Source organism: Anarrhichthys ocellatus, unplaced genomic scaffold, assembly GCF_004355925.1.
Source record: "Anarrhichthys ocellatus isolate YVR2014 unplaced genomic scaffold, GSC_Weel_1.0 scaffold43, whole genome shotgun sequence".
Taxonomy (NCBI): domain Eukaryota; kingdom Metazoa; phylum Chordata; class Actinopteri; order Perciformes; family Anarhichadidae; genus Anarrhichthys; species Anarrhichthys ocellatus.
The window spans coordinates 2,091,228-2,105,139 of NW_022280073.1; the positions used below are offsets into that span (position 1 = coordinate 2,091,228).

The following is a 13,912-nucleotide window of genomic DNA, read 5'->3' on the forward strand; positions in this document are numbered from 1 at the left end:
GTATCAATAAATGAAGGAAACTACGTATCCTGTCTGGTTGCTCTAGATCTAGAATCTTCTAGAATGAGTGTGCTACATCTTTCAAAAGGATGAGATGGGCATAAATGATCCATTGTGCACCAATCTTAATAATGTCTGGAGAAATACATTTAAAAATAAGAAAAGGGCAATAGCATACCACCCGCTGACTTTAAATAAAGCTTGCTCTTTGTAAATTTGGAATATTTATTGGTTGATTGCATTATATTATGTTCTGGTACTTGTTTTGTGCTCCTCCTTACTTGACCCTATGTGTTGGTGTTACCTCTGTCCAGAGACCCTACTGTGTCCTTTCTTCCGTCCTCTTCACCGGTGTCATCCAGGGAATCATGGAGAGACACTGAGACAAAAGTTGAGTTCGGGTTTGTCTGTTATTTGCAGCTCAGATCATTATTCATGGTCACAACCTTTTCCCATTCACCCACCATAGCAGTACAGCACTAATATACTGTATATACATTGAGTAGGCAGTCTGTAATTCCAAGTAAAACTAATGAGCACATTCAATGAGCACTGTTACAGGAAGCCTGAGATCTGAGATTTTCATTGCCAACAACTGCTTCTCTGTCATTGTTGATTCACATAATAACAGAGAACTGGAAACTTGAGACATGAGTGAGACTACTGTAGGAAATTTGGGTTTAGAAGTGTGTTTTAAGAAATTATAATAGAAGTGTTTAATAATTCATAATTAGAAGTGTTTTGGAATACATAATTAGAAGATTCATAATTGTAGAAGTGTTTTAGAATTTGTAGTTAGAAGTGTATCTTAGTAGAATTTGTAGCACCTTTATATCTATGCTTGTGAAACTTGTGAAGTTTTTGCCAAAAGTTGCAAATCCTTATCTTTATATAGAATCCAATGTTTATCATAGAAGTGTTAAACCATAAACGACAGTCATTGAATGTATTAAACTGTGAACAATAGCCAAGGGAGAGTCAGATTTATAGACAGGCAATTTCAGCGGACGCAGAAATTGCTAGGGGGTCCTAGCTGGCTGAGAGAGGAGCCAGCTGAAATTAGCCAATAGGAATTAAGATGGACAAAAGGGGGGGGGGGGATTTCAAACTGTATGAGGAAGTGCTGGGAGGGCTATTTTCGCGCTCTTCTTGCTCGGCCCTCAGTGTGGAAACATCTGTGTTTTCAGGCTGAGTCGCGAGTGAATAGCTTTTCTGTGCGGATCATATATTATATATTCTGTTAGTAGTGTACTTCATTCTGTAATTGTATTAGCTCCAGTAGGATTAAATGTTTTTTAATTGTAAACCAGTTTATGGTAGATTTATTAAGAAACGACTCTACTGTTGAACAGCTGGAGCCTGAATCCGCGGCCTTCTCTCTGTGAGGTAGATTTCAAGCCTCCACACTACGCACACATTCATCATGAGTATTAACATGGCTTCCACTGTAGTGCTTCTTTATTTAATGATAGAAGTGTTGTGTACGGCTTGTTTGTCTCAACACAGTCTTTTACTGAGTGGGTGTTTGGGTGGGTGTTTGGAGGAACACAGTCTTTCACTGAAAGACTGTGTGCCTCCAAACACCCACCCATCACTGCAGAGTCTTTTTCTCTTACCTTTGGCAAGAATTGTAGACATTTTAGACTTCTGGAAAAAAGAAAAAGATCATAGGATGCATTACTGAATCATGCAGCAAGATGTCAGTTTGTGATATTTCAGCATAAAGAGATAAATAGCTAATTGTATTGACCCTGTTTGCAGCTCTGACACCCCTCAGCCAATATCAAGGATGTAAACAGCAGGTTAACTCTTTTGAGCTGGAGTCAGTACGGCAGCTCAGACAGATGAAGGTCTGATGACAGCTCATTGACAGCTATGGACTGCAGCAGATATAGAGGCGAAAGGCTTAAAGTTTAATGCGCAATAGTGTGACCAAGTAGTATGTCCCAATTGAATGCATACTACATGCACCAGTAGGTACTTTGTAAGGGCAGCTGAAGTACGTACTAAAAGTCAAGTATGAGATTTTGGAACTCAGCCTCCATTTAAAAAATCTTTTATACACAAGATAATTACTTATGCACACAATGTATTATCTTGTTTGCACAAGATCCATATAATTATAATAACTTTCAAGCAACAAGTTTTTATACAGAGCGTACAAAATATATGGCCACTTGACAAATAACTGAAGTTCCATACATAGGTCACATGATGACAACTGAGCCAATTGCTGTGTAGTCATGTAGTTGAAAGCTGAAAAGTTAGTGAGTGAACCTCGAGTTGAAATAGTTTTGTTTATTAATAAAGTCCTAACTTACCAAAGAACACATTCTGAGTTTAATCATAAACTACAAACCTCCTCCAGCGGCTCTTTTCCACTCTCCTCTTCCTCAAAGTCCTCGCTGTAGTGAGGAGATCCTGTAAAGAGAGAGAAAGGATGTGATTGAGACACTCAGATTACAGACAGAGATGAAGCTTTAAAGGGGTTCAAAGGTGTATTAGTCCTACCTGGAGACTCTCTGACCGTCTCTGGGACTCTGGCCTTGCTTTCATCATCACTCTGCCCCACGACTTCCTCAGCTCTCCTGGAGGGACGACATTCATCCTCATTACGTTACATTCACCATGTTGATCTTCAAGGGCAGAGCAGCATCAAAGACACGGTGTCCAAGACCCCGTAGGTACGCATGTGGTCTGTTAGTGTACAATTCCACTGCTCAACATTAACTTTTGGCACATCTGTCTAGGGCTGAGGAACCTCCGAGCCCCATCTACAGTTAATATCACAGAGGTAAGAGGGTAGTCCCAATATTTACTAAACTCATGATCCGTAGCAGAATGTTAGCTATCCTCAAAGTGCAGGAGTTACTTTATACCAGACAAGGGGATTTTCTAAAATAATATATGACCCATGTCACCAGTAAATTTAGAAAACAATTATTTTACGACTTATTTTCACAAGCTACGTCTAGTTAACCCAGACTGCTGGTAGTGTGCTGTGTTTTTCTACTTGACTGACGTGGCTTTAGCTGGAGACAAGGAGGTTTTGTTACCCATCCTTGTACACAAAGCTGACAGACTGGATAAGTCAACCAGATTCCCCGGACTGGCAAATCTTGCACACAAGTATTTCTGGATATCCATAAATAACATGTATATTTCCTCATCTCTTCATTAAATATGATGACAGACATCAGAAAGGTTCATTTGTAAACCTCAATCAAAGCTTCATTGAATACAGCCGTAGTGTTTCCAGCTGCTGGAGTGATGAGGACCAGGATGTGGTACCATATTACACTCAACTATGTCGACATGCTAAGTGAAGCAGAAATCAGGATGCTGACATGTTTGTTAGGATCTTCTCTCTTGTTGCATCGTTACATTTAGTTGATTTTGAGCGTCTCTCTTTTAAAACTATACGTTAGCAGAGATTATTTTTACTCATGTAATCCATTATTTAATTATACTGAATGCGTTTTATATGTCTAGGCCTCTACATCTATTTATTTTTCATAGGCAATGCTGTCACAGAATATGCAATACGTTGCTGTGAAAATATTATCCTATAATTTGGTATCAGCAAGTTTTTTTAAATATTTCGATTACTCCATTGATTGACCGTTAATGTTACCAATCGTTGATACAATCTATGAAAAAGGGTGTTTACAATTTGCAACCCAACAACGTTTGCAATTCAGTAGTTGCCAAGAAATGTCTTACAGTCCCACAGCTTCCTCAGAGTCTTTCTACAGGCGAACATCCCCTGTAATGGAGTGTATCCTCTCATAATCCCCATGACCACCTCACAAGTCATGAACTACTCGGATTTAAAGGGAAACCGGCTTTGTATCTTTGCACATACCACCCACTTTGCAACAATGTAACCTTTCTTTCTGTCTTAGTACGACTGTACAATGACAAGGGGTTGACAGCTGCAGATTTAAATATGATACATTTTTGACAAACAGCAGGACTTGAAGCTCCGTGGTTTGACATACCTCTTTGTATTCCTTCTGTTTCATGGCAGAACCGGTGGCCTGTTAAAGTGATTTAGAGGCGTTGATGCTAATGATCAGATTTCACAAACAACCCAAGTACATTGATGAAGTTGAAACGAGCCATTCACAGCAAGTTTGTGTCTTCAAGAGGATTTGCTAAATCTGGTGTTGAACCCTTGTACTAGCGACAATCACAGAAAGAGTAAAACGTTTATGAATACGAAAATGTTCTTGCATGAGGTCCAACCGTCTGCCAAAAGGAAGCCCAGTACTGTGCATTGTACAAGCAACGTGTGTAAGCAACTGGAGAACACTGATGGAGTGTAAAACAAACATCACCTTCAAGAAGAGCAACATGCAGGTTTAGTCTAGGAAACAAAAATGTTGTGTTGGTACCAAAACATCTGGTGGTGGGACTCCTTCATGGTTGATCTGTTCAGACTAATTCTCTTCTTCAGTGCTTACAGTGTGTAATATACCAGCATGGCTGCTTACATACCTGAGGTTAGTAGCGATGGCAGAACTTGTTAAGTCCAGCTCTCTGTTCATAATGGAGTAATCTATAGATGACAGAGCTCCTGCCTCTAGTTGGGCAAAGAACCTGGCTTTCTCCTCTTCTTCCTCTATCGTGTCCAAGCCGGTCGTGTTAGCAGCTGGTACCATCACTGAGTCTGCACACAAAAAGAGAGCACACACGGAGAGCAGTGTGATATTTCTCAACTGAATTATTAGTCAGATGTCAGTTCAGAATTTATTTGTAGAAAACCCCAACCATAGACAACAATTTCTATATGAAATGTGATCCAACTAACTACTAGCCAAAATGGACTTTCAAAAATAGATTGAGGTTGTATGCCTCCACCAACCATGTTGCAGTTTACAGCCATATCTGTCCAAAATGTCATCACTTTTGTGTGAAATTGTCATAATTAGCATATGGATTTATGAGTTATGGCCAAGTCACAATGACCTTTGATCCATCCTTGAGTCCAGGTGGACGTTTGTGCCAAATTTAAAGAAATTCACTCAAGAAGTTCCTGAGAAACCACGTTCAGGAGAATGGGACGGACATGAGGTCACAGTGAAAAATCTATCCAGTTCATTCTTGAGTCCAGTTGGATATTTGCCTCACAATGTTTTTGAGGTATTGCGTTAATGAAAACGTAATAGACGGACTGACGGACGTAAAAAACAACATACTGCTGCCCGCCACAGCTATCATTGACTGGGAGGCATTGAAGTATTTGTCCCCATGTCTCACCCTGCTCATCTCTGTTGTCCTCGACTCACCCTCTAGCTCAATACTGTCTCTGCTGAGGTCAGCTGCTTTCAGCCCATCTTCCTTCAAACCAGCATCTCCTGGATCCTTGTCCTCCTGTCGAACAGACTTCCTGAAAGTCTTCCCAGATCCCAGCAGTCCTGGAGGGAAGTGTCATAGAAAAGCACAAGTGAACCTTGTTCAGAGATTATGACTAATAGCTGTAAGTAGATAAGCTATTTATTATACTTAGAGGTATTTATTCTAGAGCATTTATTCCTCTTGTGTCAACTGTAATTCAACACTCAGGACTATCAGCTGCAGGTGGGGACTGATTGCGAGTACCGGTTGATGGAACCTGGATGAATCTGTGACTCAAGCCTCGATGCTGACACAGGTCTATATAACCAATGCTAAGATGGATGGAGGACACACACTGTGTACTACTACTGTGACCCTGTACTGCCAACCACTCTCCGCTACCTGTTCAGTTCTTATAATAATCCAAAAATATCAATTTCTAAAGTTAAATTGGAGACATTTAAGTTTAAAGGAAGTTAAATGGAATTACCAGTTTATCAAAATGATTTAATGAAGAACCTCCATCAGGCAGTGAACAACAATGACACAACTAATTACATCCGATGTAACAGATATATCTAATGTATTGGTAAGCAAACTTACAAGACTGTTAGTTTCATGTGGCAGGCAGAAGAACATCAACATCAAATCTAAAAACTCAAAGCTTAATAGAGACAAAGACAGAAACGTAACAGAACTAGTGGTACTACTCTACTACCAGAGGGTTTGAGGACTTGAGCTGAAGTTACCATCTTGGGAATGACTATCAGTGCTGGGTGGTGGAGCCTCATCAGAGAGGGTCTCATCAGGGCTCCTCTCTCCTGACACACTCGGGACATTTTCACTGCTCACACTGTCTGCGCCATCGGACGGCGTTCTGTGTCTTTCCACGGTTCGGGAACCGCTCAAGACTGTATCTTTGTGGGTCGTGTCCAATTGAACCGGTTTATCAGAAGCTTTGCAGCGAGGTTTAGGGACCGGCCTAGAAAAGGGCTCCACGCTGACGACTTCGGACAGCAGGAAGAAACAGAGTAAATAATGTCGGTGAACTGTCAAATGAAATCTGGAATAGCTATCAGAATGAAACATCTAAACTACACCAGGCTTTGATTACATTCATCCACACACACTGGCCATCTTTTATTAAAATTCCCTGCAATGGATTGTGCTTTTGTGTTGCCCATTTCAAAGAAAAGCCAATTTTCAAAAGAAGATCAATCTCACTGTTGATTTCACTTCAAACAGCAAGACGTAACTCGCTCTATCTCATGTTTTGGGGGTGTAAACACAACAGGGGTAGCGATTAGGGACATCAATTCTACATCTTCCACAGAGAACTCAGAGTTCTGGGTCAGAGAACGGCCTGCAAGACTCCAGGAGGACCCATCCATGGTAGGGCAGCACGGACCTGACACCCACCCCATTGTATTCAAGGAGGATAGACGCTGAACGGACAGGAAGTGGTTACGCAACCCTATGAGGTAAAGATGGCTGCTTGGTTTCATTTAGTAGTGTTCAGGGGGGGCTGCTCCCCATCTCCTCTTTAGCACATTCTTTGACACAGACCGCTGGATGGACTGGACTAATCTTATTTTACTTCGGTTTTCTGATTACGTTAGTCTTCTAACGTAATCCCAAAGAAGGTCGTTCTCTCTGTGCTTTGCTACAGAGCATGTGCGGCAGTCAGTAGAACTGTCTTGCGATAGAGCCTACAGGTACAGGAAGGCAGAGCAAGAGGGAGACTGTCTCCCTTTAACTTACATACGAGTACCTCAGATCTTCTTCAGACTGACAACTAACACAGGGGCCTTCCTTCAAACATAAGCTGGACGGTCATCGTTTTTCATTGGTCTATTCCATCAGGTTCTATTCAGTGAGTGAAATCAGGTGTTTAGTATCGTTCAGCAACTGAGGAAGCCCAACCATGAAATACGGGAAAATTTGATGTGAAGCAAACAATATTAATTCTTTTGAAAGACAGTTTAATAGGAAATAATCAAACAGGAGAGTTGTATTAATGGTAGAGGGGGTAAGGACCCCTGGAAAGAAGACTATGAAACAAGAAGAGGCCTAAAGATCACTTCACTCCAGAAGATTACAAGTTTCAAAAGAACCTCCAACCAAAGGGTCGGCAGTTGAGTTGCATTGTGGGTAATGTAGGACCTGTACAGCCTGGCTGATACAGTCTGGCTTAATACAAAAACGCATATCTTTTCTCCCATTTTTTCTCTCCATTTCAGCACATTGAGCATTTTTCTCACCTAAAACAAACCGTCTCCACAGTGCTAGCTTGACGATCTTGTGTTAATGAAGAAGACTCAACTTTTACAAAACAATGATGTAAACCAGCCCAGTGAAGGTGGGGGTGGGGGGGTGGAGTAGAGTTCAGAAGACAAGTGTTTTTCTTTCCTCTAACTTCCTCTGTGATCATTCATTTTAAATATAAATACATACAATCACTACCGGTGCTTGAGAACAGCTGTGCTATGTGAACATCATAATAATAATAATGATGATGACTTGACCAGCGTGGGAGGGACTGCCTGGCTTTTGAGGAGCCAGCATCATATCACTATTTCATACTTGTTATAATTTGTCAAAAAATACGTGAAATACTAACTCAAAAGTGTAGCTGAATTCAAACACAGTGCTGGTGATCACAGAGCAGCAGGGGACTGAACAGAGGTTTAAGCAGCTGACTCTTAGATAACTGGCACAGAAACAAGCTGAGAACACTACTGTGGATGCATGACGTTTCCACACGGACACAACGTGGTCTAAAAGAACTCTAAGCTCTCACCATTGTTGTTCTCATGATGAGACTTTTTGCCTTTGATAAATCTGCTTTTGGCCATCTCTGCTTGGGAAAGAGAGGAAACAGAAAGGGACAGCTTTTAGTAATATCAGACAAACACAAAGCTGTGAAATCAACACTCACTTTCCTACAGAAGTGCAGATTTGACATGTTACACAGTAGCAGTGAGGGAGATCTGTTGACTAGATGCTACTACATAGTGACTATGTTACAATGTCTCACAAAGGGCAACACTTCTCAAAGAATAATTTAGACTCTAAATGAGTCTATTATTGGTTTTATAAGAGCGTTACCACTAATCAAAACTGTAGATTCATTGTATAGGTCTGTTGGCTCTACCGAATCACAGTCAAAGTGATAGTTTGGGTTCTTTTTCTCTTTAGTCTGGTTCGGTTTCACAGTGCATGAGTTAAAGCAGCCCTAATTAAAAAATAATTTGCTAAGAGGCGTGTACAAAGGAGCAAATTCATCATTTTCAGCTTGAGAGCTTCTATGCAGGGTATCACGGACTTTGAAATATTGCTGTTGAATTTGTTTTTTCCACTTTGACCCTCCTCCTCCAGTTTATCTTGAATGTTCGCACCAGAGGTTGATTAAAACAGACTAAATGTTGGCTTGTGAAAGCGCCCCTAAAGATTAACTTTAGTCTAACTCTGCACACGAACATGCTGGAGATGTGTTTCACTGCTCAGTGAGCATGACACAGGAAGAGCCAGGCAGGCTGGACAGTGTTATGAGAGAAGCAGAAAGAAATGAAACAGTGAAAGATCATGCTTGTCCTGTTGGAACTGAATAATGAGGAGGGACAAGAGTCGAGGAGAGATCAGTCAGACGTGTGAAGTTAGACAGAGCGTGGAACTTCAATTTGACCAGTAGGATGGAGAGGTGAGCCTGGACAAACAAAATACACTTTGGTTTCTGTTGGAAACTTCAACCTGAGCTAACGAGCCAGAATAACAGGACTAAGCACCCAGTGGCTATATGACGCTGTGTTCAATACCAACACATACAGTGCCTTGCATAAGTATTCACCCCCCCTTGGACTTTTCTACATTTTGTCATGGTACAACCACAGAGTAACATTGATTTCATTGGGATTTTATGTAATGGACCAACACAAAATAGTCCATCATTTGGAAGTGGGGGGAAATATTACATGGATTGCAAAAGTATTTACAAATAAAAATCTGAAAAGTGTTGAGTGCATATGTATTCACCCCCCCTGACTCAATACTTGGTAGAACCCCCTTTTGCTGCAATTACAGCTGCAAGTCTTTCGGGATACGTCTCTACCAGCTTTGCACTTCTAGAGATGTTTGTCCATTCTTCTTGGCAAAACAGCTGAAGCTCAGTCAGATTGGATGGAGACCGTCTGTGAACAGCAATTTTCAAGTGTTGCCATGGATTCTCTATTGGATTTAGCTCTGGGCTTTGAGTGGGCCATTTTAAGACAGTAACATGCTTTGATCTAAACCATTCCATTGTAGCTCTGGCTGTATGTTTAGGGTCATTGCCCTGCTGGAAGATGAACCTCCGCCCCAGTCTCAAGTCTTTTGCAGACTGCATCAGATTTTCTTCAAGGATTGCCCTGTATTTGGCTCCATCCATCTTTCCCTCAATTCTTAAGTTTCCCTGTAGCTGCTGAAGAGAAGCATCCCCACAGCATGATGCTACCAACACCATGTTTCACTGTTGGGATGGTGTGCTCAGGGTGATGAGCAGTGTTGGGTTTCCGCTATGTTTCCCCCCACTTCCAAATGGACTATTTTGTGTTGGTCCATTACATAAAATCCCAATGAAATAAATGTTACTCTGTAGTTATACCATGACAGAATGTAGAAAAGTCCAAGGGGGGTGAATACTTATGCAAGGCACTGTAGATATATTGATTATTCTGCAGATTATTTTCAGTTAAAAACTATCAGAAAATAGTGAAAAATGCACACAGTGATATTTTCTGTTTTGTTTTGTTCGACAAATATATTCAATTCACTATCAATAAAAAATAAAAGGAGAAAGCTGCAAATCCATCACTTGACTAATGTTTTCAGTTCTAACGATAACATCAACAAAAGCTTCTGGACAGTTGTCCGTAACTCCCATCCGACATGAATACAGCGAAAAATTACATTTATGCCTTTGTCAATTCCAAATAAATGTTAGTGTACAGCACAAGTCATTATAGATGCATGTTGTCAGTGACAATGCGCTCCTGGAGTAGGATAGAAATCAAAGAGATTCTTCCTGCAGCTCATTCTGCCCTGTGAATAAGGAATGACTTCCACCTGATGGGGGAGGTATCACTCTTAAGATACTTTAACTCTTCCGAGAGTATACTGCTGATGAGATGCAGCGCAGAGAGGGACTGCATGGAGGCTATGTTGGACAGAAGCTTGCATGCAATGCATCCTGGTACATGGAGGCACAGCTCTGTGAGCAGGAGAAATCAGCTTTCTGGGTTAAAAGAGCACGCACTGAGGAATTTATTCACTTTTATGGGCACTTGATTACTGCCAGTTGATCATTCCTGTTGTTAAGCCCTATAACATAAACCCAAATCCTCTCTCACTTCCTCCCTGGACTGCAGAGCTTAAACACTGACACAATGTCATGCTGGCTAAAGTGCCAGGCTAACACGTCCAGGCTGTTCTTTGATGGAGAATCCTCTCCTTGTTATTACCTCTCCCCGTTCCTCCGCCGCTGTGTTCCTCATCTTGCCACCAAGGCACAGCTGCTCTCTGGGCTGATTTCTGACTGCTTTTAGCGCCGGGCTGCTTGTCAGAGTCATCTGAAACAGACTGACACGAAATCAGGTTTACGTCAGAGCGATGCCTTCAGGATAACACTGTGTGTATTACACCATGAGTGAGACACTCTGCATTCTTCTATAAGATTATAGTACTTTTAAATAAGAGAGGTACACAATCAGTAAGTCTTGTAACTTCGTAGAGAATTGGAGTTGGTGTGGATTGGATGGATGGACACGTGCTTTCAGTCAGCTGCCATGTTGCTACTGGTGAGAATTCAGGGTCCCTCATTTCAGTCTTGCCTCTTTGTGCTTCTGAAGATGTTAATGTCGGACCTTTAACAGGGTTTCACAGAATAGTCGACTACCAAAACCACTATTCCACACTGTGCATCGTTGTAGACCGATTGCTCATCTGTGTTTTACATGGTGCAGTTATGAAGCTTTGGCAAAGCCTCCTGCTGTCACTGCAAGAAAGCAGCCGCGTTGTTACTCCAGCTCAGACCATAGGCTGTACTAAAGAAGTGGACGGGAGGATGGAGCCAGGTGCAAGACATTTTTAGGCAACCAAAATGTTACAATTAACTTTCATGAAGTGAAAAGACACTGTGAAAGGGTTAAAGTAGGACGACAACAACACGGACAACTCTCAGACCGGACAGCACCGTGGTAGCGTCCTGTCAATCACAATGTAGCCCCGCCCTTAAGCATACTCCTCTTTATGATCTATTTGACTCTAAATTAAATTGTTGAGGAGATTCTTCAGATCAGTCTCTCTGTGATTGATTTAGCATGTGAGCAGTAAGCACATGTGACGTAGAATGTGAACATTTAACAATAAAGTTGTATACTACATATTCCATGATGCATAAATGTATGTCTGTAATGATAAGTGTCTCTATTGCACCACAATGTCTCACTGTATCTCTGTGTCCCAGGTTCTATATTTATTGTCCCAGGGCCAAGATAAAATAAGATAATCCTTTATTAGTCCCGCAGCGGGGACATTTACAGGATCACCGCAGCATACAGAATAGTGCAAACAAGAGACATAGTAAAAAACAAGGTCAAAACAAGTATTATAAATAAGTAAAGAAGTAATAAAACAGTAAAGAATATTAACAAAAAACAAACAAACGGGACATCCACTGTGTTCAAACACTGTTCTCTCTTTCTATAAATGTCCCGTCCTGAACTGAGCCACAACAAACATTCAAAGACATCGATGTCTAAATGAAGGACAGGCATCACTTTAACAAGCAGATGAAGCCAGCCAAGTTGCGTCTCCGTGTCTTTGCGAGTGTGATTCATGCCATCTAAATGTGTGTCATGATAATCTATGAACAGTTCCATACTGAACATTAAGTTACATTACCTCCTTCAAGAACAGCTCAAACTGGTCATCGAGCTCCTCCTTGGTCAGTCTGTGAGACATAGTGATGCTGTCCACCCCATCAGCCAATGGGAACCAAGACAGCTGACAAAGACAAGAAGAATTTAGGGAAAAAAATTACACCTCACGAGTGTCGAATATTTTGAAACAAATGTTGTTACATATGTTAAGCATTAAATGGCTAAATGTGTTCTTTTCTTTGTGAATGCCAATACTAAATACTGGCGATCAATGGGTCAGTGGGCCGATGTGGTGCAGATATTCATTTGGGGTTAATGACTGATGTATTCAAGTGAATTGAATGATGAACATATTCCCTCCCAACTCATCCTCAGTGAAGATTAAATACTGTATAAAGGCACCAAAATGTATACCCAAAATATTGCCACAACTTTGTGACTTTGAGAAAAGATTTAGGCTTCATATATTAAATATCAGCCAGTTCTACTCCAGACAACAGAGAACAGAAATCCCTTAGACAGCCTTCAAGAGAAGTGCTGCGAGAACAGTTCAAACACATTCAACTTCACTTACAAGTGTAACTGTTTGTTCCTATTCATTCAGGTATGAATTTGAGGAATAACTATTTACAAAGCTTTTATTAATACCTTAGTTTATGACAGACATAATTGGACAATAGTTGCCTATAACTTATGGATGGTGTTTGTGACTGTAAATAACAGGCTAAGCAAAGCAGTGTAATCACATCGTTTAAGTTATCATTTCCTTTGTTAATAAACATGTAATACACAGAAGAGCACTCGCTTTGATTACAGAACTAGCATTAGAAACATACATCTTATGCCGAATCTTTCATAATAACCTGACGATTTATAAAGCGAGATACAGTGCACCACAACATGGCCAGATCTACGAATAGTGATATGCATTTTCAAATACATTTAAGAGCGACCGGGACGTTGTCAGCAAGGTCTTAGAGACGGACTTAAACGGTGACGTTACCACTTCCCGTCCAACTGTCAAAATAAAGTTGTCTACTAGGTTAGTTGTATAAAGAGCTAGCACCGGTAGCACAAACGCTAGAGCAGTTACGTATGGGCTCTATTATTATTTTGAAGAAAGTTTGACCTTACTTCCGGTGTTTTAAGGAAAATTGATACAGCTAGCAGTAGCTAAGCAGCTCATCTCCTTATGTTTGCTAGTAACGTTAGCTGGCTAGAAAAGTAAGCTAACTCTTCCCACTGCATGCGGAACACGCTCTACCCACTACCCGTTCATTAGCGGCATGTATCAGTCTTGCATCGACAGAACTCACTTTACAGACTCGACTTTGTCAGCTCTCTCCTCTCTGCTGAACACTTGTGGATTGAGACGTCCTCCGACGTGGTTTGCTAGTTTGAGTGTCTGGCAGTTCCCGCAACAGCACCCGGGTGACAAAACCAACCTGATTGGTTCGAAAGAAATCCGTCATCGCAATTAATACCCAATGGCCTGACGGCTAGACCGAGAAAGGTTTTGTGGCGATACATAGCCAAAAGTATGTGGACACGCTGTACCTCTGTGCAGGTAGAATGTGACGCACACAAAATACTTTGATCAATTCACCATTATTATGCTATTCTGATCGACTGCATTTTATTTAAGATAAACTGACCAC

At 41.1% G+C, this 13,912-nt stretch overlaps 1 protein-coding gene across 10 annotated transcripts in view; it reads right to left on the minus strand.

Annotated features, from left to right (window-relative positions):
- The window catches only part of cep162 (centrosomal protein 162), a 29,320-nt gene extending 15,656 nt beyond the window's left edge, over window positions 1-13,664 (minus strand). For 4 of the 10 annotated variants that reach the window (XM_031868633.1, XM_031868635.1, XM_031868634.1 and 1 more), the window contains exons 1-11: window positions 13,571-13,664; window positions 12,277-12,378; window positions 10,836-10,953; window positions 8,141-8,200; window positions 6,090-6,347; window positions 5,292-5,420; window positions 4,501-4,672; window positions 2,512-2,588; window positions 2,360-2,421; window positions 1,617-1,647; window positions 305-379 (exon numbers count right to left, since the gene is read on the minus strand). In XM_031868633.1, the coding sequence (XP_031724493.1) occupies window positions 305-379; window positions 1,617-1,647; window positions 2,360-2,421; window positions 2,512-2,588; window positions 4,501-4,672; window positions 5,292-5,420; window positions 6,090-6,347; window positions 8,141-8,200; window positions 10,836-10,953; window positions 12,277-12,336 (1,042 nt within the window). In that variant the 5' untranslated portion in view covers window positions 12,337-12,378; window positions 13,571-13,664. Of the gene's footprint in view, window positions 1-304; window positions 380-1,616; window positions 1,648-2,359; window positions 2,422-2,511; window positions 2,589-4,500; window positions 4,673-5,291; window positions 5,421-6,089; window positions 6,348-8,140; window positions 8,201-10,835; window positions 10,954-12,276; window positions 12,379-13,570 lie in introns of those variants that run through there. The other 6 variants (XM_031868632.1, XM_031868638.1, XM_031868637.1 and 3 more) reach the window with 6 other exon arrangements.
- Between the last annotated feature and the right edge of the window lie 248 nt (window positions 13,665-13,912).